At 34.4% G+C, this 19,566-nt stretch overlaps 1 protein-coding gene across 1 annotated transcript; it reads left to right on the plus strand.

Annotated features, from left to right (window-relative positions):
* The first annotated feature begins 1,834 nt into the window (after positions 1 to 1,834).
* LOC111052899 (uncharacterized transmembrane protein DDB_G0289901-like) lies at positions 1,835 to 17,350 on the plus strand. Its single transcript, XM_022339711.2, has 3 exons — positions 1,835 to 1,960; positions 11,117 to 11,195; positions 15,263 to 17,350. Exons 1-3 carry the CDS (start codon positions 1,946 to 1,948, stop codon positions 17,251 to 17,253), a joined length of 2,085 nt encoding a protein of 694 aa, XP_022195403.2. The 5' UTR covers positions 1,835 to 1,945; the 3' UTR covers positions 17,254 to 17,350.
* Positions 17,351 to 19,566: the final 2,216 nt, after the last annotated feature.

Below are 19,566 nucleotides of genomic sequence, written 5' to 3' on the forward strand. Positions count from 1 at the left end.
AGGTTGTGACTAGAAAGATACTCTATTATAGTTCACAAGATTTGTCATCTTCATAGTTGAGTCAGAAACTCGGGATATCCTCCAAGATTCTGTCTTGGAAATTCATCCTAAGCTAATTTTAGCAATCTTTGTTACTCATAATCGTATTCATTCAATACCTGATAGTTTTATTTAGGAAATGAGAATGAATAGAGGTGTTTTTTTATGGCTATCTACACTCCATACTATACGAGGACCTCTATTCCAGAGCTAGATTAATAATTGGTATTGAACGTATGTTGAGGAAAGCACTTGTAATAAGAAAAACTCTTTCTTCCTAAGAAACGAAAAATCCGACCTCTTATTCAATTATAAATAGGTATCTAACCTTGACAAGGGCCACCGTAATGTAAATCTTCAAGAGTATCCAACAGTCTCACATAAAAATACAGAGAGCCTGATTGAAAAATTCCTTTTTGTTGGGAAAAACATCGAATGACCGATGTCTAGGTAGAACCATCGATAAGTGATAAACATCGAACAGTAGACATCGATGTTTGATGTTGAAACATCGATGTTTCTAAACATCGATGTATCGATACCCATCCCTAAAATAAAGACATTTAAATGATCGAAATTGGAATTCTAGACTTAGATTGAGAGGCCAATAATTCGTGACAACCTCATTATCTAGCTCTCAATCAATGAAGTGTTCGTTATTATTAGTGATTTTTCCAACGTCAAAAAAATCTGGTGTGGCGCACTCACACAAATTTCCTTGCCGTTATGATAATTGATCACCTGACGCTAGTGTGCACGCGCATCACAAGTCAAAGATCTGAGCCAGCTGGTGACAGATCAATAACGCTGGATACACACGAGATCTGCTATCTCTTCATAGAGAATGATTTAATAGAATCAACAGTTGCCAACAGTTCGCAATTTAATAATCTTATTTATCTCTTTCCTGTATAGGGCTACTTGTAATATAAATAGAAAGAAAATAAAAATCTCAGTAGTTATTTTCTTTATATTTAACAATCTTATTTTATCGAACTTCGAGCTTATTTTCAATTTATGGTGAAAATGCTACTGAACATTAACTGTAGAGATTTTTATGCTCAATCTTTTCCACTTGAAATGTTTTGTTTGAATTGTATCTGAAGCCTGTTAATTGGGAATCTAAAATCAAACTTTGCATAGATGGGGTGGAGCTCTTAGAATTTTTACAGATATGGGACTAGTTGCAGTTGATAGAGCTTATCAATGACTTTTTTAGGTTTATATGTGATCTTCTTTTTTGGTTCAATTTCTTAGTTTATATTGAATAAATATATTACTGCAACTTAGGTCTACGCACAGGTTTTACCTTGTAGGCTACTCCTTAAACATAGATGGACATAAATAAATAATATACTGCAGTTACCAATACCCAAAAACCACTTTTTTGGACTCAGGGGACCTTAAACGTATAGAAATTTAGAAATTGGTGTACCTTAATTTTTTTCGGAAAGCAATACTTCCCTTACCTATGGTAATAGGACAAGGAAAGTAATAATTCAAGCATTGAACTCCACCTAGTCACCCACAAAAATGTTTCATAGATAAAAATCAGGACCTACAACTCTAAAATTTCCTACCGTAAGCATGAATCAGCATGATCCAGGTCACAAGGATTGGCCTAATCTTCTTCTGGTGCGAGGGGCAAGCAGCATCAATAGTATTGATCTTGTACGTTGTAATGGTTTGGAGCACGTGAATTTCTCTGTCAATTTGCACGCGTGTTAGTCTCGCGTTGGAAACTGGAGTTTGCTACTCAACACTTTAGCGACCCATTCAGGCTAGGCTGGGCCTAGGCTAGGCTGCAAAATGTCTGCCTATATAAAAACTATTTCACTGCAGGAGGCAGTTCATTTTATTTACTATAGTTGTACACTACACATGTTCTGTAACATTTTTAGGAGCAATGATACCTCTAACAGTAAGTAAAGGATACGAACACAAATTTTATCTATATTTTTTTAGAGTTAACATGATTCATTTTTGATAGTTTTCATATTGAATGAAAAAGACTAAGAAATTGTCAAAAAACCACTGATTTATTGATAATTAGAAAGACCGGTTTCGGTTATTACACCATTGTCAATCTCTGATAAACTGCTACCTATAGAAATGTTTATCAGAGATTGACAATGGTGTAATAACCGAAACCGGTCTTTCTAATTATCAATAAATCAGTGGTTTTTTGACAATTTCTTAGTCTTGATAGTTTTCCATTAGTGACGTCAGTTTTTCAATTATATTTAATGTTTTGGTTAAGTAGTAGAGTAGACATAAAGCTGGGGTTTCGTTTGTGCGTAAATGCCGTCGTCGACCACGACAGGGAGAGAATCTCAGATTGGGTATATTTCAATTTGTCTAAATAACCTAAAAGATTATGTTTCAATAGGGGGAGTTGAGTTTATACTTTTAAATAGCAATATGTTCATATTATTAGAAATATTTTGATTCTTGAATAATAAACACAAATGATGTCAAGTTATTCAATCAGCTGTTTTAGCACACTTGAAATTTGGACAATATGAATGTCAACAATGCTTGTCGTCGTCGACTGCGGAAATTTATGCACAAACGAAAATGCACCTCAAGTGTCACAACTTTACCACGTCATCAAATTAAAGTCATTCTATTCTAATATTCATAGAATTCTTGTATTATTTTTGTGCATTGGTTTTGTGCAATAGTGAGGTCCACGTTATAATGGCAGTGTTTGATTAGCAATGGTGTCTATCCTTGCAATTAGCTATCCTTGTCTATCATTCAACAAAGCGGATAGTGCTATCTTCTTCTCGCTTTGCTCTGTTGCGAGATTGTCTTTTAACAATGTAGAATTGATAATCAATTACCGGTATCAAAATATATCATCTCAATTATGAAAATTCTTCATGAAATTATTGAAAAATTTAATTTCTTGTTCAATAAAATATAATTGATTATTTTAAACGAGAATGAACAGTTAATTGAAATTCTTCATGAAATTATTGAAAAATTTAATTTCTTGTTCAATAAAATATAATTGATTATTTTAAACGAGAATGAACAGTTAATATTACATCAATAACCCTGTATCAGCTACCATCTATAGAAGGCATTGACAAGATTGACGATCGGCAACGTTGTTCTCCTATCTTTCTCCACTGCCGTTGTAACGTGGACCTCACTATAGATAGGCTACTTGTATAAATCCGAGTCATTCTAAATTCTAGGTTGTTGATATTGTGTACAGTGGGCTACCAAGAATTTGTGTGAACTTGGAAATCGATTTAAAATAACTTTTAGACTGTTTTTCAAAATTTGGTATTTGGACAATTTCAGTGGAATGAATATTAGATCTTCTCACTTTAATCATTTTTATCCCCTATAACTTGATAGGCCTACTTCTAAATATTACTGTATAATGATTTAGAATATTGTAAATGCTGCTTCTCGCATTTATTCTTCTATATTACCAAAATATTATGAAGTATGTAAAATTTATGATAATAATTATAGATTAGTGTCTTCAATTTGAAAGCGAAGGGTCGGTCCAAGACTAATCCTCTCATCTATTTTCAAAAATCAATTTTATACTCTTTTTCAAAAATATGATGGTCCTTCCACTGAGTCCAATTTAATCTAGTAGATCATTATTCCATTCAAATTTGAATTAGAAATGTTTTATAGCGATGAACATTAATAACTCACATGTAAAATATTGACAAAGCCAGTATTCACTAAACTCTTTTCGAATTATGTTTGAAAACATGTACAATATTATTGTTAAACATATATTTGAGACAATCTGCTACTTGAACTATAGAACTGTGATTTTCACAACTCTGTTCAACAAAATGGAGTCTTTATAATGACGCAAGGCGTCAACCAATGAGAGCGTTGCCTTGTTAGCCTAATGACACGTAATTGGCCAACGCAGAGTGACATAGAAAGTTTCTCAGTTGACGTTTAGATTGGTTTCCACCAATAGAACTAGTAGTTCTGTGAACAGTAGACCTCACGTAGTATTCTCATCCACAAGTACCAGATGTCAACTGTTTTAAATGTTAACAGACTCAGTTCACATTTGAATTTGTATTCCATATGATATAATTCATCCAGTTCCGTGATGATTTTTCTATCTGATGGAAATTATTTTTTAGAATCAAAAATATTATAATTTCTCCAGCATTATTTAGTTCATTTGTTTTTTTTATTCACCTATCAAATTAGTTTTTTTCGAATGTGAGAATATTGATACTGATGGGCACGCATAATAATACCATGACTGCAAAACAAAATATTGGAACCAAAGACCTTAAAGCTGCGATTAGACCAAATAAATTTAAAAAATTTTAATAACTCAATCCTTTTTAGATTATATTAGATTGAACATAACTTATCATACACATGATGAACATATGTGTTTGACAACTTCCGTTCAATCTAATAGAATCTATAAGGATTAAGTTATTTTCCATTTTGTTAATAACTTTGATGTAAACCCAGCTTGAAGATGCATACTTATTTAATGTCTTTGATTAATTTATTAATTTATTTATTTAATGTCTATAGACCTAATACAAATACAGCAATGGACTGGCTTCTCCACACATCTGTGTAATCACTTGTCAGCTGATTTATGATGAATAATTCTATAGTCTGATTTTTACTCCAATATTGGCGTATGAAGGAGGCTCCTCTTTCCTTTTATATTATCCTTGAAATGCAAAATTTCCAAAAACCTTGTATATACGTCGACGCGCAATACATACCTGTCAAATTTCATGAAAATCTATCACCGCATTTCGCCGTAAATGCGCAACATATAAACATTCAAACATTTAAACATGAAGAGAAATACCAAACCGTCGACTTGAATCTTAAGCTGTGTACACATATTCGCGCTTCCAACCAGCACCGAGCACGCTCCTCCCTCGTACCGTCCTCGTACCGCCCTCGTACCGTCCTCGTACCGCCCTCGTACCCACCATCGAACCACAGTCGCACCGCCCACGCACCCATCATGAACGTTATGGAAGATGTTAGATCTTCTCGCGTTCCCCGGTCGAACCACTGTTGCTCCCCGGTCCATCAATCGCTCTGCTGGAGTGACGTTCGGTTGCGGAGCAGAGCGAAAGTCTGTACGCACCATTAGACCTCACTTCGCTCGGTCAATAAAGGAAAGAACTGGCTTATACACGTAGGGGATAAGAAATACATGAATGACGCATAATCATGTCTCAACTACTCAACTGATTTACTTGAAATTCTGCATATAGATTCTTTATTTACCTAGGATGGTTAAGGTAGGCGCACACAGATCGTCATCGGACGGACGGCACGGATCGGACGATTAGATTTGATGCATTGTTTTCAATTGGAGTGCGCATACCTATACGATGCGGGTAGGTATGTGCACTCCAATTTAAAACAATACATCAAATCCGATCTGTCCGATGCGTGCCGTCCGTCCGATGACGATCTGTGTGCGCCTACCTTTATAGGCCTATTTTCAATTCTTCAAGATTCCATTACGTCAAGTTTTAAGTTTGTCAGATTTCAATTGGACCCTCGCGAAGCTAAGGTTAACTTCATTAAACTAAGCCGATAGTCCTAGTATTGCTTTTGTGGAGCTATATGATGTTGGTAGTCTATCATGCCGTTCTTACACTCTCACCCCAACAAATCAGTTCGACAGTCATCAGCTTGCATTAACAAATGTCAGCTTAAAATTTGCAACAAGCAACCTATACCATGAGATATTCACTTATACCATTTTTTCTCTATGGTTCAGCATAATAAAATAAATTATGTTCGGCTTGAGAAACTGTGACAAAATATGCGCGATACTCCGGCATACAATCATTAAAATTATCATTAGTTATAATTTATCATTGAACAACATACATTTATTCATTTAAATCCATTAAATTCATTCATTCATTGAAAATGAATTGAATTGAAAATTAACATTTTAGCATGAAGATACTCCACTTCTATAGAATTTCAACTAGCTACTTAAAGCTACTCATCTATACTATAATAAAGGAAATAACTAACTGGCTTGTAAAGGATAATTATATAGGAAAATTATGTTTGACGCATCATCACTTCTGAACTACTGGATTGATTAACTTGAAATCCTGCATATAGATTCCTAATTAACCGAGAATGGTTATAGGTTTATTCTCAGTTCTTCAAGATTTTAATTACGTCAAGTTTTCAGTTTAACAAGTTCAAATTACACCCTTGCGGAGCTAGGGTTACTTGCGAGTCATATCTTGATTTAATTTGCATCGTAGAAGCATAGAGAAACAATAGCATGAGTAGATATCCCATGGTATAGGGCGTTTATGTCGCAACTTTTACTGTTATCTCAAGCCGATAGTTCATGTAATTCTTTCTCGTGCAGCTGTGTGACACTGGTAGTCTCTCATATTGTAGTAATTTGGTAGAGAGTTAGTGGGGAGGATATTTTTAATATTCTTTCCGAAGAATGGACATTGATATGTCCAAAGCTCCGCCAATTTATGTAGATGCATAACAATATAATATCTATAGTTATTATATTACAAATTACTTTTTCATATCATATACAGTTCAATAATTATTTTCTTAGTCTATATTATGTAAATTCATCTATAATTTTGCTGTATTTTAAGCCATTGTATATAAGTGTATAAGCCAGTATATTGTAATCTTCATAAATAAAGTACTCAATCAATCAATCAATCAATCAATATTGTGCCGTTCATACACTCTCACCCCAACAAAACAGTAAAATTCGACAATAATCAACAGTAATCGACTTGAGATAACAATAAAAGTTGCGACATAAACGCCCTATACCATGGTATATCTACTTTCACTATTGTTTCTCTATGGTAGAAGTGTCATTCATGAGCTTATCTAGATAAGTTGATCAAATTCATTACATTCAATCATTCATTGCGAATAAATTGAATTGAAATGAAAATTTCCATTTTAGCATAAAAATACTCTACCTCTGTAGCATTTCTACTAGCTACTTAAAGCTACTCATTTCATAATAAATGAGAGATTGATTATGATAATAGTGATATTGACAACATCAATGTCTTAGGCCCGGTGCACAAAAGCCGGTTAAATTTTAACCGTGATCAGTTTCTCGAGAACCAATATTAGAGAAGGCCTTTTTGATAAGATTGCTTCTCTGATTGGTTCTCGTGGAATTAATCACGATTAAAATTTAACCGGCTTTTGTGCAACCGGCACTTATACTTTTTATTATGGAGAAAGAATACCACTATTACTCATCTTGACATATAATCAAGCTATTCATTCCATTTGATTTCTCAAAGCTACTCTACTAGTATTTCTGTGAACAGTAGACCTCACGCAGTATTCTCATCCACAAATATCTGATTGTAACTATAGACCTTATGGAAATACAGCAATAGACTGGCTTCTCCACACATCTGTGTAATCACTTGTCAGCTGATTTATGATGAATAATTCTATAGTCTGATTTTTACTCTAATATTTACGTATGAAGGAGGCTCCTTTTTCCTTTTATATTATCCTTGAAATGCAAATTTTCCAAAAACCTTGTATATACGTCGACGCGCAATTGAAAAAGGAGCATACCTTTCAAATTTCATGAAAATCTATTACCGCGTTTCGTCGTAAATGCGCAACATATAAACATTTAAACATTAAGAGAAATGCTAAACCATCGACTTGAATCTTAGACCTCACTTCGCTCGGTGAACTATCATTTCTGGCTTCAATCTTACAACAGTAGACAATCCAATCCGATATCCGTTCGATCAATCGACACATTTCGAAACTGGAAATTACAATGAACATGTACATGTTTACGAAAATGTTCCCGTCGTCACAGCTGACCAGACAGCAAACGGAAAACATAATAAAGTCGATATCAATGTGATCTAAAACGGTCGGGCCATTTTTTTATGATAAGGAGAACTAAAGGCTGTGCTCCTGAAACGGTCACTGATCTTGCATTGCACTAAAACTATTGCAATATTCCATTCTTTTTACTATTTTCTATCACTTTCTGTCTCTTTCTTTCCCCTCTACTCACCTATCCTCGTCCTGCTTTATTCTTATCTATCACTTGTTTTCTTGTCTCTTTCTCTCTTTTCCACTCTTCTATCTTTGTCCTGCTTTAACCTAAGCTTGCGTCATGCAAGAAATATTCAATCATTAAATGACAGAACAGGTATGGGTGTTATCTGGGTTCCATGTTCTTGTTTCTCTAATCCTCCGATTCTTTTTACTTTCCTTGCCCTATTACCATAGGTAAGGAAAGTATTGCTTTCCAAAAAAAATTAAGGTACCCCAATTTCAAGTTTTCTATACGTTTCAAGGTCCCCTGAGCCAAAAACATGATTTTTGGGTATTGGTCTGTGTGTGTATGTGTGTGTGTGTGTGGTGTGTGTGTGTGTGGTGTGTGTGTGTGTGTGTGTGTGTGTATGTGTGTATGTCTGTGAACACGATAACTCCATTCCTAATTAACCGATTGACTTGAAATTTTAAACTTAAGGTCCTTATACCATGGGGACCCGACAATGAGAAATTCAATAAAATTCAATTCAAGATGGCGGAAAAAATGGCGGATAATTACTAAAAAACCATGTTTTTCACGTTTTTCTCGAAAATGGCTCTAACGATTTTCTTCGAATTTATACCATGAATAGCTATTTATAAGCCCTATCAACTGACATGAGTCTTATTTCTGGAAAAATTCCAGGAGCTCCGTAATATTATTGAGAAAAATGACGGATAATCACTAAAAAACCATGTTTTTCACGGTTTTCTCGAAAACGGCTCTAACGATTTTCTCCAAATTTATACCATGGATAGCTATTTATAAGCCCTATCAACTGACATGAGTCTCATTTCTGGAAAAATTCCAGGAGCTCCGTAATATTATTGAGAAAAATGGCGGATAATCACTAAAAAACTATGTTTTTTCACAGTTTTCTCGAAAACGGCTCTAATGATTTTCTTCAAATTCATACCATGGATAGCTATTTATAAGCCCTATCAACTGACATGAGCCTCATTTCTAGGAAAATTGCAGGAGCTGCGTAATATTCTCGAGAAAAATGGCGAATAATTACTGAAAAACCATGTTTTTCACGATTTTCTCAAAATTTACTCGACTGATTTATTTAAAATTCATACTCTGTTTATCTATTTATCAGCTCCATCAACTGGCATGAGTCTCCTTTCTGGGAAACTAATGGGGGGGTTCACCCCATCCTTCAGAAATGGACTTTGTAACCTCCTTCTCGTGCATGTGGTAGGTAGGTAGAGCAGTCTATAAAAATAACACATAGTCGAGATATTTCATCTGTAGAACAGCTGTTTTGACGATTTTTAAAAAATCATCGGATTTCACAATTTACACAAAGGAAAAAGTACTCTGAAAACTATTATATATAAACATATACAGTAGTCTGATCGTAGTTTCAAATAATTATGTTGCCGCCAATCGTCATTATGTTATTTCTCTAAATTATTGTCGTTTAAGAATGAGGCTCCCAGTTTAATGAGCAAGGAAAGTTGTGTGAGTGTACCACACCAGATTTTTTTCGTACTGCGTCATTTTCTTACATTCCTGAGAAGTTCTACTTCTATCTTTGAAGTTCTATTTTATATTCAAATAAGATCTGTGGTTTTGACAATATCAAGTCATCCTCATTCAAACTCTACATGATGTGGGCTTGAATTGTTTTTAGAACCACGAAAAGGATCATGTTTACTTCGTACTGCGTCATTTTCTTAGACTACATTATTGAGAAGTTCTATGTCTATCTATAGAGTCCTATTTTCTATTCCAATAAGATCTGTGGTTTTGACAGTATCAAGTAGTTTTCATTCAAACTCTACATGATATGTGATCATATTTAGAACCACGAAAAGACTTTGATTGAGCACCTCTATAGTCACAAAACTCGCAGCTAAATGATGATGTTCGCATGACCCAAGGATTGTGCCTGAAAAATGATTGATTGATTGATTAGTTGCCTTGATTTAAAACCAAAGGAGGGCGAAGTTAGGGCGTAGACGGCCCTCTCTTACACTTAAAACCCTCATAAGAGGAATCACGATGAAAGATGGACCTGTTGCTTTGAGAAGTTTTTGGAACACTGAGAAATTACATTCGAGTTCTATTTCTATTTCTAAAGTCCTAGTTTATATTTGAATGAATATGTGGTTTAGACAGTATCGAGTCGTTTTCATTCAAACTCTACATTATGTGGGACTGAATTGATTTTGAAAGCACGTAAACAAAAGGAACTTGGTATAATAATCCCAAATACTAATACCTAATATCCAAATTTGGATTGGAAAATCAATTCTCATGGAACTTGTGATGGGGGATGAATTTTTATACCTTAACCCTTAACCCTTAAGTGTAATTGTTGTTCCTTAATAAGGAATTGTTGCACAAAACTCCATTACATGACATTCATCAGAACCTGGTTCCATTAGATGATATCATTTTATGACGATTGATGTGATTGGGTTTTTGCAATTGAATATTGATTAATTATTCTAGAATTATAGCACACAAAAAATTCAGTCATGTAATCCAAGTTTTGTATATATGGTTTAAAAGCATCCTTGAACGAGACATCGTATTATCGTAAAATGTGGATTTCATTCATTCAATGTTGGATCTAACACGTGTTTCCCAATTCAATATCTGATGATGAACTAGATTTAAAGAGTATAGATTCTAGTTTATACGAGTTTATACATCACAAAACTGTATCACATTGTACTAAAAAACTCTAACTGACTTTGAGGTGTGTTTTCTGAGGGAACAAGCTGTATTGGCTGTAACTTTCTTGTTATTTGCTGCTTTAATATAATAAAGATTGGCCAGTAGTATTTTATTAATCATTATTTTACGATACATTATTGCCTGTTGTGCTGATATATTGTTTTATTATTGTTGATGCTTTATAATTGTTGATGATATATTGTTGATGCTAATCTTTCCATAAAATGTAATTTATATTTATGTTTGTGAACTGTATTTTGAATGGAAATAAATTTGATTTGATTTGATTTGTTGTTGCAGGTCATTGCTCTGTTCACATTTGCTGTTATATCTCTCACATCAGGTGAAGTGCATAAGGGGTACAGCAAAACATCAATACGTGAGTTTCATTTATTCAATTTTGGAGCTAAAGCCGTGTCCACACTCAAAAAATGTTCGACATAAATGTTCGCCAAACATGTTTGTTGAGTTGCTCAGGAACAAACATTTTGAAAAGTTTGGACCATCATTGTTTGTCAAACAAAAAATTACTGTTTTTTAAACATTTTCAGTGTTTTCTGTAAAACATAAAACATGTTCTACCCACTTACAAATTTTGTTTGGTGACGCGTCCACACTGGCCACGGGCAAACATTGTTTGTCAAACATAATAAAATTTGCCCAAACTGTTTCAACAAACATGTTTGTCGAACATTTTGTTCAGTTTGGACACGGCTTAAAACGTGTTTCCCAATTCAATATCGGATGGTGAACTAGATTTGAGAAGTATAGATTTCAGTTTCATGGAAACAAATTGGAGAAACATACAATCAAGACCTACTTCACCTTCTCCTAAGTTAGCTGATCCAAAATTTTCATCATTTCCAGTGATGAACGTGGTGATAGATCAATCTATTAGTATCATGATGATTTCTTGGACTAGATATTTATAATAAGACTCCTGCTCTGCCACAATATTTTCAGTGTTTGGGAGTAGAAATGTGTGTGTGTGTGTGTGTGTGTGTGTGTGTGTGTGTTGTGTGTGTGTGTGTGTGTGTGTGGTGTGTGTGTGTGTGTGTGTGTGTGCGTGTTTTGGATGAATTAAGATAATTAAACTTAATTTAGATAAATATTATAATTTTAGTTTATATATACACATTTTAGTTGAGCTCTGAATGTATTTCACTCCCGTTTGCAGACAAGAATTTTCTAGCAAACAGTATTGTATTCAGTAATCTGTAATATCATTTGTGTAACCGAATTTATTGTCAAACGAAAATATTGTCATTGAATAAAACTTGATTTGAATTAAAATAAGAAAACAGAGAATTTGATTCAAGTCATCATACTGACTTCTATCAAGGAGAGATGAAATCTATCAAATTCAAAAGAAATGTCATGGTGTTTTCAATATTAATTAGAGAATGTTTTGGAGAGGTGTACTATGGTTGACCTTTATTTTCCACCAAAAACTAACTCTGCAGTGAGCTAATCCTACTATAGTGAGGTCCACGTTATAGTGGCAGTGGAGAAAGATAGGAGAACAACGTTGCCAATCCTCACTGTCTTGTCAATGCCTTCTTGACGGTAGCTGATACAGGTTTATTGATGTAATATTAATTGTTCATTATCGTTCAAAATAATCAATTATATTCTATTAAGCAAGAAGTTATATTTTTCAATAATTGAATAATGAATTTTCACAATTAAGATTAAATATTTTGTCAATTATTAATTCTAAATTGTTGAAAGACGATTTGGCAACAGAGCAAAGCAAGAAAGAGATAGCGCTATCCGCTTGAATGCTAGGCACTGATTGTTGAATGCTAGACAAGGATAGCAATACCATTGTTAATCAATCACTGCCATTATAACGTGAACCTCACTATAGTTGAAGGATTCAATCCAATCATTCATGATTGGATTGCATTTAATTACTCGTATTCTTATCAAATCTTGATCAAGGCCAAAATTCCACATCAGCGAGTGTCTTATCAGGAGTCTCTCAAAATTATGTTTCTCAGGATATATTAGCCGTTTTTATTATTAACAGGATCTGTTATTCACCATAGATATTCTTTATTCTTTATTGGTTCATACAACAATTACATCATCAAAATGATAGAGAGAAAAAATAAGGTAACCTTGTGCTATTCCTCTCCCAAATTTAGATAAGGTTACACATAGTCCGAAGTTTGTTGTAGTTCAGACATTGGCCCATATGAATAAAACCAGAGCAAATGCTCATGAGCAAAAGCATTGAGCATAAGGTTTTGCTCATGAGCAAAAGGTAGAAGTAAAAGCATTTGCTCACTTTGATATGAATAAGCTTTACCTTGTACTCTTACCTTATGCTCCTGAACTCTGGAGCAAATGCTCATGTATTTTAAAGATTTTTCATCAGCTGATTCACTTTTGTAGCCTTACATTTTTATAGCTCACGGAAGCGCTAAATATACAAGTAGGGTGCACCGCTTGTGTTTGCGTCGTCTGCTCTGTTTTCTATCTATGAATAGAGTTTTAGGTTAGTTGAGTTTAGAATTTTGAAATAATAGCGTGAAAAAATGTCATCTCTATAATAATCTTCAGCATATTCTTATAATATCAATAGCCTTCTTATAATCGTCTACACTCTCATCCTCTTTAATGCCTATTTCCTATTTTGTGATGGCTAGGTAGCTTTTGTATTTATTCTTCTGTAGGAATAATGGTGATATATATCATGGTTGAATCTAGAAAGAGTTTTATAGTTCTCAACTATTGGTTGTGATCGTATCTGGTATAGTTTCCTCTTCCTCATACGGATTAGTTGAGCCATTTTACTATGAGCAAAAGGTGATAAGCTGTTCTAGACTAGACTCACCTTTTTTGAAGCATTTGCTTCAAAAGTTGAGCAAATGCTCTAGTTTATTCATACAATTTTGAGTATAAGCTTTCACTTTTGAGCAAATGCTCAAACTATTTTTTTTATGAGCATGAGCAAAAGGTTTTGCTCACGTTTATTCATAGAAAATGAAGCAAATGCTCCATATTTTAGAAGTATGAGCAAATGCTCAACTTTATTCATATGGGCCATTGTGTGTACCTCATGAGGCTGATGAAGCTCCTCTTAGGAGTGAAATGCATTCCTCAATACTCCAAGAAAAAAAGTGTTTTTTCAAATATTTACAAGTAACACAGTGTCTGAACTACGACAAAGCTATTATTTAGTGTTTCGTCATGGAAAGTAACTTCAATAGGTTAAGTCTTCTAGTTGTTCACTTCACAAAATTCTCATCAATATTTTAACCAGAAATATTGATGAAATGTGTACATGATCGTGAGAATAAAACCAAAAATATTGATGAAAAGTGTACATGATCGTGAAAATAATAGGAAAAATCTACAAAAACCAGAATCCATCAAGTTTTTTACTCATGTTTTCAACATTTTACAAGAGTTCAAACTGATTCATTGATGAGAATTACTTAAGTGATGTGAGAACGTTCAAGTGAGCCTGCCTGTTTGAAATTGTAGTTCTCTGAGCTTCAGTAACTTTCAGGAAATGGATGAAGATGACTTGGAAAAATAGCTTCCTCCAGCTGAAAGCATCTTTACGAACTCAATTACCTACACTCTATAAATCATGCTTATCTAGATTGCAGTAGAATAGTTAGTTGTTTGTTCGCTTGTTTCTTGATCCATTTCATAAAAGGTTAATAATAGTCTAAACTTAAATCCTTCGGTTTTTCTAAACCTTATATTCAAAAATGATTTTAAATTGCAAATTTAAAGGTGAAAAAAAAAATTACCTCTGAATGAATACAATATCAGTAAATGGAGGATTGTGTTGTATGTGGTGTATGATAAGATTATGTGTACGATTCTAAATTCTGAAAATTTTTCTTATTCTTCAGTGTGAGTTACTTATGTTTTAGAGGTATTGTTAAGATAGATGGAGAGCTATATGAGTTCGTTGCGGTTTATTCGTAATGGTCATGAAAGTTGGAATAGAACTAATCGGATTTTGATAAACAAACTGCTGACTGACGAATTTGCAATATTTTCTTTGAAAACTAATGTAGGCTATCAAAGAAGTAGTAGAATATTACCAGAATCGTTTGATGCAACAGTATTAAGGAATTCAACATTCATGAGATATTATATGGATTTCTGTGATAATCCTTTTGTTTTTCATTATTTCGAGTGTTTTTCATTATATCTCTCACTCTCTGTCTCTCTCTTTCTTTCTCATGTAAAATGTTTTATTCAAATATAAAATATATTCTTCTGACCATTTTTTCAACATGCGTCTCCATCGATTACGATACTCAATCATTTTCTTATTAAAACTAAATTTTTGAATACTACTGTATTTTTCGGTGAATATTTTCTCACAACTACTTTCTTATTCAAACTGTTTATTTGAATACTACTGTGTATAGTATTTTTGAGTGAATATTTTCTCATTTTTCCTCAATTTTCCAGATAACAAGCATGGTGGGAAGTTCACCTACAAGATACTCCACGTCTACCACCCGAAGAAGCATCACAAGCACAGTGAAGCAGACCAGAAGGACTCTCCCAAAGACAAGACCAACTCAGAGGACAGTGCACGCTTCTCTCCCGACAAAACCAGCAATGCGAACAACCTCAACACGTTCGAAGGAGGACTTCAAGGATCTTCAGGATCTGACACTTCTGCAGGACCCAATGCGCTTGCAGGATTCAGTGGTCTCTCAGAGCTCAACGGTTTCGAAGGCTCCTCAGGTTTTGGGAATAATTTTGGTGGGTTGAATACTCTCAGTGTTATAAACTCGCTTGGTTCTCCAAATAGTCTAAATGGTGCAAATAGTTTCAATGGTGCTAAGGGATCTAGCACCAAAAGTGGATCACACAGATTTAGCGGTTCCAAAGGTAGCAGTAGTTTCAGTGGAACAAGAGGAGGTTCAAACATCTACAGCCCACCCAAAGGTTTCAGTGGCTTTAGTGGACCAAAAGGTGCTACCAATTCGTATAATGGACAGAACCCCAGCCCTTACAGTGGATCAAACAGCTTTAATGAACTAAAAGAAGGTACCAACTCATATAGTGGACCCAGTAGTGGAAGTTATGGACCAAATGGTTTCAATGGACAAAAAGATGGTGCTAACTCATTAAGTGGGCCAAATAGTTTTAGTGGATCAAGCAGTGGTGCCAATAGTTTTGGAGGGCCTAACAGTGGTGCAAATCCTTTCAGTGGTACCAATATATTTGGAGGCTCAAGCAGTGGTGCAAATAGCTTTGGAGGCTCAAATAGTGGTCCTAATGGTTTTGGAGGTTCAAGTAGTGGTGCCAACAGCTTTGGAGGTTCCAGCAGTGTTACCAATCCCTTCAGTGGAAGTAATGGTTTTGGAGGTTCAAACAATGGTGCCAACAGCTTTGGAGGTTCAAACAGTGGTGCCAACAGCTTTGGAGGTTCCACCAGCGGTGCCAATAGTTTTGGAGGATCCAGCAGTGGTGTCAATGGCTTTGGAGGATCTAGCAGTGTTACCAATCCCTTTAGTGGTAGTAATGGTTTTAGTGGATCAAACAAAGGAGAAAATGGTTTCAGTGGCCCAAACAAAGGAGAACATATTCTTGGTGGACAAAGTAAAGGGGAAAATAGCTTTGGAGGACCAAACAGTGGTTCAAACCCTTTTGGTGGACCAAATGGCTTCAGTGGTACAAATAGTTTCAGTGGACCAAATAAAGGAGAGAACTCTTTCGGTGGACCAAACAAAGGGGAAAACTCTTTTGGTGGAACAAATAGAGGAGAAAACTTGTTCGGTGGACCAAACAAAGGGGAAAACTCTTTTGGTGGACCAAACAAGGGAGAAAACGTTTTTGGTGGACCAAACAAGGGAGAAAATAGTTTTGGTGGGTCAAGCAGTGGTTCAAACCCTTTTGGTGGTCCAAGCGGTTTCAGTGGTATCAACGGTTTTAGTGGACCAAACAAGGGGGAAAACAGTTTTGGTGGACCGAACAGTGGTACCAACACTTTCAGTGGACCAAACAAGGGAGAGAATAGCTTTGGTGGTACAAATTCTTTTAGTGGACCAAATGGTTTCAATGGACCCAAAGAACCAAACAGTCCTCCAAACACTGGACAATACATTGATCCCAGCACCTTTTTGGAATCTTTCATCAAAAACAACAGAGAACTCTACACGTCGAACTACAAAGAGCCATACACTGCCAACTATAAGGAGCCTGATACATCAAACTATAAAACACAGGGAGCAACTGGGTTCCAAGAACCCTACACTTCAAATGACGACTCACCCAGTTATGATCTACCTCACACTGGATATGATGGACCAGTAGAAATCCAGACATTTGGGAATATTTTTGATAAAGATGTAGCCGCTCCCACGTATCTAGGTTATCACTATGATGGCAAGAAGGAGGCTGCAAGCTATAAGAGTCCAGCTCCTCAGGTTCTTTATGATTATTATTAGTGTGACTGATATTAAGATGAATAAAATTATTTATTTTGAATGTTTCAATGTTTTGTAGTAAGTTAATTTATTTGAATAAAGACTTCTATTATTTGTACTCATTGTGATCCCCTCTATTAGCCGAATAGGCTGAGATGCACGAGAACATTACCTTGCATCCTTGTTATCCCCTGGTTTATAAACAGTTTCAACAACGCAACTATGTTATAGTGAGGTCCACGTTATAATGACAGTATTTGATCAACTTTGGTTTTGCTATCCTTGTCTATCATTTGACAAAGCCGGTGGTAATATCCATTTCTAGGTCCACAACGATGACAATTATGTTTTTGACAGTGTAGAAATATAATTTAATCAATGCAGAAAATCGGCTTCGCTATTCTTCTATCTTCATCCACTGCAATTATAAGGTGAACCACACTATATAATCATGCATATTGATTGACCGAAGGTAGTGAGGTCTATGTTTTAACTCGATTTGCTTTTGTCTGTCTGTCTGTATGTAATGTGATTACGGCCAAACGCGTTGATAGATTTCTATGAGATTTATTTATTCGTGGACAGGATCACAAATCATATAAATATGATTAAGAAGGAACAACAGACTTGGCCAAAATTTATTCCATTCCCAAATTTTGATAAATAATAAAATGTCCAAAAAATAGGTTATGTTTCTACTGTAAAACGTTCAAGTTCAATTTTCATTCAAAAATATATATAAGCTGAACATTTTGAATTTAGAGAAATTTAAACACCAAACTATATTAAAATATAACACTTAATTATCACTTCATATTGAATTAATCAAATAATTTTATGAAATTTTGAACCCAAAAATACACATAACTTCTCTCACTGAGCAGGAATATTCCTTTTACAACTGGGCGTCGATGTATACACAAGGTTTTTTTTTTAAATTTCGCATTTTGAGGATAATATGAAAAGAAAAGGAATTCCTCCATACTCTGATATCACTATTCTATATATCATCTACTTTGAAGATAGGATCAATCAGACTATAGAATTATTCAAAATCAATCAGCTGACAAGTGGATTATTCATTGCATGCACAGATGTCTGGCCGTGTCTATTTCTATAAGGTAGGGTTTCAATATGTTTTATTATGCGTACCCATCAGTATCAATATTCTCAAATTTGAAAAACAATTAATTTAATAGGTGATTGGAAATAAAATAGAAAATGATTGAATTAACTAAATACTGCTGAAGAAATTATAATATTCTTGATTGAAAAAAATAGTTTTAAAATAGTTGAGAAATATTTTTATCAGATGAAAAGACTATCTCGAAACTGGAGAAATCATATGGGATACAAATTCAAACGTGAACTGAGTTTATCAAAACTAGTAGTTCTGTGAACAGTAGACCTCACGCAGTATTCTCATCCACAAAAACCCGATTGAAACTATAGACCTTATGGAAATACAGCAATAGACTGGCTTCTCCACACATCTGTGTAATCACTTGTCAGCTGATTTATGATGAATAATTCTATAGTCTGATTTTTACTCTAATATTGGCGTATGAAGGAGGCTCCTTTTTCCTTTATATTATCTTTGAAATGCAAAATTTCCAGAGACTTTGTATATACGTCGACGCGCAATTTAAAAAGGAGCATACCTATCAAATTTCATGAAAATCTATTACCTCGTTTCGCCGTAAATGCGCAACATATAAACATTCCTCACTTCGCTCGGTCAATGAACTAAATAATGCTGAAGAAATTATAATATTCTTGATTGAAAAAAATATTTTTAAAATACTTGAGAAATATTTTTATCAGATGGAAAGTTTATCGCGAAACTGGAGAAATCATCATATGGGATACAAATTCAAACGTGAACTGAGTTTATCAAAATAAGTAAGTTTTTGATCTAGGAGAAAACAAATAACAGTTTTTAAGAGTACCCAAATTATGATTTAACTGTGAATTGTGATTAAACTGACATCAAAAACTTGTGGATTAGAAAACTGCGTGAGGTCTACTGTTTACAGAAATACTAGTATGACAAGTGCTAAGAACTCAATAACCATTACACTAAACGATGTAATCCATACTGGATATGCTTTGCTGATCATCTAGTGTCGACAGGATGCATGGTCCAAATACGAATCAATAGCGATACTACATTCCTTTCTCCTGATAACCTCATCATTACATATCTATTTTATATCCATCAAATATCAAACACATTGAATGTATATGACTGTATAATCGTACCTAGAACGCATGAGTTATTCAATTTTAATTGTTAATTGAGACAAAATTATTCCGACACCAGATCTACATAGG

This window comes from Nilaparvata lugens, chromosome 11 (genome assembly GCF_014356525.2).
Source record: "Nilaparvata lugens isolate BPH chromosome 11, ASM1435652v1, whole genome shotgun sequence".
Taxonomy (NCBI): Eukaryota; Metazoa; Arthropoda; class Insecta; order Hemiptera; family Delphacidae; genus Nilaparvata; species Nilaparvata lugens.

Excerpts from the sequence above, each read along its gene's own strand:
- LOC111052899 (XM_022339711.2), top strand. Across the intron at positions 11,196-15,262 it reads GTACAGCAAAACATCAATAC|ATAACAAGCATGGTGGGAAG; the intron begins GTGAGTTTCATT and ends TCAATTTTCCAG.